Here is a 6,611-nt window from a genome sequence, read left to right as displayed (position 1 = left end):
ACCAGAGACTGAATCTTGGGACTTCTGCATGGAAAACAGATGCTCTACCACTGAGCCACAACCCTTCTCAAAATAAAAACTATGTTTTCCATGTAGCCACTGTGTTTACACTTTAAAAATAACAGTATATATTTTATTGAAACCACCTTAATTACAGAATTTGGTAGTATTTTATTCTACTGAGACTGCAATGCTTTCACAAAGTATTTGCCACTTCTTTAGTTGTTTCACATCACACTGCCTCTTGCATGAAATTAGCTCAGGCCATTGTTATCTTCTTGCCAAATCTAGAAAATGCAAGCTGTCTTCAAAGTTGAGAGCAGAAATGTTCAGCTTTCTTAAAATCTTGTGCTGGTTTTAAAACTGGCCAGCAGAGGGCTCCACAACCCTGTATCTACTCAACAGCAGTAAGTGTGGCAAAAAAATTGTCATGAAGGAAAACATTTAATAGGGGAATTACTCAGATTTCCCACAGGCACAATTAGATTTGACAGGAAGAATGAATTTTGATAGTGAATTTTGTCTCCCCTTTCTCTGTATACAAAGTGCCTTTGCATAAAGCTCACAAATTCAAATATATTTGTCATAATCAAGCACACAGCAAGACATGTTTATGCCACTGGAAAACCAGAGGTGTTGGGGTAAATGCTATTATATCATGGTATTGGATCCTAAATGGCTGTTACAACCTGGTTTTCTACAGTAACAAAACTTAAATTAACTATATTTTTACCGTAACCAAAAATAATGAATAAAGGCATTTGATAGACTAGTAAAATATGTTGAGAGTAACTTTGGTGAAGGTAGGCTTGATTGAGCCCTGACGTATATGGCCTAACTTGTGGTGTCTGTTGTGGGGAGAGGAAAGGGAAAGTGACTGTAAGCCACTTTGAGCCTCCTTCGGGTAGAGAAAAGTGGCATATAAGAACCAACGCTGCTGCTGCTTCTTCTTAGCTTGATCTCAGATCTCACAAGCTACGCAGGGACAGAGTTGGATGGGACATCCAGGGTCATCTAGTCCAACCCCCCACACACACAACATGCAGGAAATGGCCACAAGAGCCAAGCACCTACACAATCCCTTCTATCCACCCACTTACAATCTAAGGCAGGGGTAGTCAAACTGCAGCCCTCCAGATGTCCATGGACTACAATTCCCAGGAGCCCCCTGCCAGTGAACGCTGGCAGGGGGCTCTTGGGAATTGTAGTCCATGGACATCTGGAGGGGCCCAGTTTGACTACCCCTGATCTAAGGTGACAGAATTAGCATTTCTGTCAGATGACTATGTAGCCTCTGCTTAAAAACTTCCAAAGGAGAACCTACCACCTCCCGAGGAAGCCTGTTCCACTTAGGAACCGCTCAGTCTGGAACTTCTTCTGGATGTTTAGCTGAAAATCCTTTTGAATTAATTTCAGCCCACTGGTTCTGAACCAGCCCTCTGGGGCAAGAGAAGACAACTCTTCTCCATCCTTTCTGTGACAGCCCTTCAAGTAATTAACCAGAATTAGCCCTGGTTAATACTTGGATGGGAATCCACCAAGGAGGTTCAGGGTTACTACACAGAATTAAGTAATGGCAATTTACTTCTGTTTCCCTCTTGCCTTGAAAATCCTATCGAGTTCTGTCAGGCAAAAGCAGCCTGCCCTCCCAAGGGTTAATATGTACTAGGTCAAGCTGCTTTTATCTTGCAGGTGTTCCTAGTTGAGTCTAACTGCCCAGGGGCCTCTTATAATTGGCTAGTTGAGAAGCAGTGTCTCAGAATGGGAGGGGAAGAATTAGAGCAATCAGATCATTATCCAGCGGGTTCTAACAGGGGCTTGTTCTGATTGGTTCATTGTCATTGCCTGATCTGGGTAGGCCACAACCTATAATTGGCCTAATGATTAGAGAAAAGGGGGCTAGCTTGGATTTTGGAGGTCTGTGCCCATGGAATGTTGTCAGCTGTGGAGAGAAAATGTTTGAATATTGGCCTGTAAGAAAGTGAGATTGAGCCACCTAATGCAATCAATTAAAGTGTAAAGTAGTAAGCTGTTATCATTTGCTAAGTTGCTTGTTGTAGAGATTGGTGCTGTGACTAATACAGACTGAAAAACTGATATTTTTAAAATTTTGTATCTGGGTAGTTGCTCATTTGTCACTTCTCATCATCTTGCTATCCTGTCCTTTCTCCATGGAGCAATTTCTCCCATTATAACTTTACAATTCACTGAAGTAGGCTGCACTGAGAATTGTTCTAAAGCTTTTCTCTAGCCAGTCTTGTCCTCTGTTGTTGTGTGAAGACTGTTTGGACTGTACAGCACCTGGCATCAAACACACCCCAGCCTGATCCAGGACCAGCATAGGACCAGCAGCAGAATCCTGACCTGGTGGGTCCAAAACAAAACCCTGGTAACAGCATAACTCAAACTATGCATGTTTGCTCACATGTAATCCCACAAAGCTTATTCTCACGACTGCAATCTAATGCACAGTTATTTTGAAGGAAGCATCACCTGAAACTACTACAGGCTGAAAAAAAGATACACAGGAGACAATAATTGGAAACAATGCAAAAAAAAAAGGCATTTTGTCTCATAAAAAAATCCAGGCTGCTCATATTTTAGATTTAATTCTCTCTGGAGACCTGCTTTAGCAACTGCCAAAAATGGACTGTGCCACATAGTAGGCATGCCAGTTCCCAGGGGATCTCTGGGGGTCCCCTAGTAGCATTTTCAGATTAATGAGATCTGTTCGCCTGGAGGAAATGCTTTGGAAGATGAACTCCATAGTAGTATGCTCCACTGAGGTCCCTCTCCATCCCAAATCCCGCCCACTCCCGGCTCCACCCCCAAAGTCTCCAGGTCTTTCCCAACCCAGAGCTGGCAACCCCACTGCGTGCCTCCCCGTACAGAATTGTAGTTACGGCGCGTGCGCAGTCACAAACTACGCGCACGCGCACTGCGAAACTCGGCCTTTGCCTCGGCATGGCGGGACCAGGCGGGGAAGGGAGCGCGGCGGAGGCGCCTCTGGCGGGGCTGCAGCTGGTCCAGCAGGGGGCCGAAGCGAGGCTTTACCGCGGCTTGTTCTTGGGCCGGCCCACCGTCGTGAAGCTCCGCTTCCCCAAGCGCTACCGCCACCCAGCCCTGGAGGAACGGTTGAGCCGCAAACGGACAGCCCAAGAGGCCCGCTCGCTGCTCCGTTGCCGACGGGCAGGTGGGGGCGGGGCTTGCGCGGCGATTGGACGAGGGGCGAGGCGGGGGGGGGGGGGAGAGAGCGAGGTGTGCGTCACGTGCTCTGCCGCTTTTCCTCGCGCCCGACGGGCGGGCTGGTCGTTCCCGGGGGGTCCTAGGGCGGGCCGGGTACATTCCCACCCCACTCTCTTTGGGGGTTGCAAGAATAGTACTTCCGTAGCCTTATGAATATCCCCACTCCCGGTCTGGCCTCTGCAGCGGAGCCAGCATATAGGGCGCCTCCCTTGCGCTTGGCGGGCCGGGAAGGCGTCAGGGGCGGAATTCGCTTGAGTTCACATTGTGATGAACGGGGTACGCGCTGCGTGTTTGCAGTGTTCGATTTTGATTTCTAGACGGCCAGGTGTATTCCTAGCCAGTCTCACACTGCATTGCGGGGCTTCCAAGCCAAACTTGCATGGAGTCCGAAAGCTCTTGAGTCCGAGGATGCTGGAGTAGTGCTGTGCAAATGCTGGTAGATGGTATGGACTTTAGGAAGTAATGCCACCAGCCTATTTCATGTCTATGACCTTCTCACCAGTGCTGTGTCTCACCTGACTCCTTTCCCCAGCTATCCCCAACCCTTCCCTTTCCAAACTCCCATTTCCAGAATGGGTTATTGTGGTTTTGATAGCACAGCTTTAGGGATGGCTGCCTTTGAGCTCTGAGTGTGAAGCACTCAAGGAAGAAAGAGCCCACCCAAGGTTGCCCTAATACAGTCCTGTTTAACACAGGCCTGCATTCTAATATTTTGCTCTCCGTATTTATGCTCCACTTTTCAACTTTGCTAAGGACCTGGAGCAACTCACAATTTCCATATCAGATGTAACTTAAGAGATGGTTGTGTCTGTAGTCATCTTTTCTGGCCCATGATAGTAAATAATATTTCAAGTTCCGGACACTTCCCTACAGAGGAAGGGGGCAGACAAAGTTACAGGCTGACTTGGGGACTGGCTGGTGGTGGAAGACTAAGGGATATGATTTGTAATCTGGAGAACCAGGTTTGATTTCCCCCTCCACATGTAGCCAGCTGTGACCTTGGGCCATTCCCAGTCTTCTCAGAGCTCTCTCAGCTTCACTTACCCCATGAGGTGTCCATTTTGGAAGGAGGAAGGATCGGTAATTGTAAGCAACTTTTAGACAAAAAAAAAGTTCCTCTTCTGTGGATCACAGTTTGAGCGGCCATTGTCTTGCACTTGGCATTAAAAAAATCAGTGGTGATGTAAGCTAGAAGGGGAAAAGGAGACTTGCATTAGTCCCCCCAAGTTTTACTAGTTGAGGGTGGCAAAATGGGCATTATGAACTTGAGCTGCTGTTTGTACTCACTGCACAAAAAAAGTCTTTCTGATAGACTATATTTTTGGAGGTTGAGGTTACTACATGCACCCAGCACAAAGCTAAGGACTAAGGTGGAGAGCTGCATTGATTCATAGCAAAACTCTAAAGCAAAAGTCATGTGATACCTTATTTAAGACCAAAGTAATACAACACGTTTTTTTTTTAGGAATTTCTGCACCTGTGGTATACTTTGTGGATTACGTTTCCAACTGTATATATCTTGAAGATATTGTGGGATCGCTTACTGTCCGGGACCATATAATCTCTGCACAGAAATCTGGAAAGGATGTCAGCAGCCTTATAACAGTAGTAGAGAAGATAGGTGAAGTTTTGGCACGAATGCATGATGAAGATCTTATACATGGAGACCTTACAACTTCCAATATGCTTTTGCGACCACCAGCAGAAAAATTAGAGCTGGTACTAATAGATTTTGGACTGAGTTTTATTTCTGCCCTTCCTGAGGATAAGGGAGTTGATTTGTATGTCTTGGAGAAGGCTTTTCTGAGTACCCATCCAAACACAGAGCCTCTGTTTGAAGCACTTTTGAAGAGGTACTCGGCTGCATCTAAAAAATCAGCCCCTGTGATTAAAAAGCTGGATGAAGTACGTCTGAGAGGAAGAAAGAGATCCATGGTTGGATAGAAGAACACAGACAGCAGGGATTTTACTTGTACATGCTTGAACGTCTGAAAGATTTTCTATTATAATAAAATAGCTAGGTTTGTTTTCCTTGTCCTTTGTTTGTCTATTAAAGCTGCTTGTGATTCTGTGGTTAGGTAGTAATATCCTAAACACAGCTGAAGTATTTGAAGACAGAAGCACAAATAATTCCAGCTGTGGCTTTGAATTCTTCATTTTCTTCCTCAGCTAAATCAAACAGTGCTTTATACCAGGAATTCAGAGCCTCTTGTGGCGCAGAGTGGTAAGGCAGCCGTCTGAAAGCTTTGCCCATAAGGCTGGGAGTTCAATCCCAGCAGCCGGCTCAAGGTTGACTCAGCCTTCCATCCTTCCGAGGTCGGTAAAATGAGTACCCAGCTTGCTGGGGGGTAAAAGGTCATGACTGGGGAAGGCACTGGCAAACCACCCCGTACTGAGTCTGCCATGAAAACGCTAGAGGGCGTCACCCCAAGGGTCAGACATGACTTGGTGCTTGCACAGGGGATACCTTTACCTTTATACCAGGAATTCACAACATAAGCATTTCATAAGAATATAAAACAGATGCCTGACATGATTTCTGATGTACCACAATCCAGTGGTACCATTAAGATGGCTAAGCTGGTCGGTTTTAGTCTCTTGTGCTGTACAGTGGATTGTGAAATTTAAAGAGATGTCCTTAAAACACAGATTTTAGGCAGAATGCAGGTGTCCCTAAATTCATTGCAATCACTGAATTTAGGCAAGCCTGATTTTGTAGCCAAACATCAGGCACAGGCTGAATGGCTGCCACACTGAACACACTTGTGAGTTTAATGTGACTTGAGAAAATATTTCTAGGACTGTTGTATATGTAACGCCTTCCTTAGCTGGGAATAGCTTATGTGGCCTCATTTTGTTTCAGAGCATAAATCCAGTCTGTCTTTTCTCTCAAAACTGGTAATCAATTTTTATTCATGTTATGAGAACATGAAGCGCCCTTAGTTTTAGTCAGACCATTGGTCTCCTAGTCAGTATTTTCAGATTTGACTGGCAATTAGTTCTATAGAGTCTCAGATTGCAGGCTTTCATATCTGCTGCTACCTAGAATTCATGCACAGAAAGCAGGCATTCCAGCACTGAGCTTCAACTATTTCCCTAAATTTGTAGTAGTTTGGTATGGATGGGAACCTCAGTAATCTATAACTCTGATGATCACTCTTGCTTTTCAGTGATTAGCCATAGCTTTGAAATCTATTATCAAATACGCAAAATGAAACAGAAGAGATCTTTCACATCAACTGCTACATGTCAACTAGAGATGTTGGGAATGAACTGGAAATTGAACTGGGACTTTCTACATGTCAAGCAGAGGCTCTGCCACTGAGCTATGGCCCCCTCTACAGAGACATTTTCAAAGGATGTAA

At 45.3% G+C, this 6,611-nt stretch overlaps 1 protein-coding gene across 1 annotated transcript; it reads left to right on the top strand.

Annotated features, from left to right (window-relative positions):
* Window positions 1-2,931: 2,931 nt before the first annotated feature.
* TP53RK (TP53 regulating kinase) lies at window positions 2,932-5,274 on the top strand. Its single transcript, XM_077335530.1, has 2 exons — window positions 2,932-3,193; window positions 4,712-5,274. Exons 1-2 carry the CDS (start codon window positions 2,965-2,967, stop codon window positions 5,188-5,190), a joined length of 708 nt encoding a protein of 235 aa, XP_077191645.1. The 5' UTR covers window positions 2,932-2,964; the 3' UTR covers window positions 5,191-5,274.
* The last annotated feature ends 1,337 nt before the right edge of the window (window positions 5,275-6,611 follow it).

The sequence above is a fragment of the Paroedura picta genome, chromosome 4 (assembly GCF_049243985.1).
Source record: "Paroedura picta isolate Pp20150507F chromosome 4, Ppicta_v3.0, whole genome shotgun sequence".
Taxonomy (NCBI): Eukaryota; Metazoa; Chordata; class Lepidosauria; order Squamata; family Gekkonidae; genus Paroedura; species Paroedura picta.
This window is presented reverse-complemented; position numbering and strand designations above follow the sequence as displayed.

Bases quoted from the DNA above. Each gene is read 5' to 3' on its own strand.
- TP53RK (XM_077335530.1), top strand. From the start codon at position 2,965: ATGGCGGGACCAGGCGGGGAAGGGAGCGCGGCGGAGGCGCCTCTGGCG. The intron at 3,194-4,711 runs GTGGGGGCGGGG...TTTTTTTTTTAG, and splicing joins GCTCCGTTGCCGACGGGCAG to GAATTTCTGCACCTGTGGTA.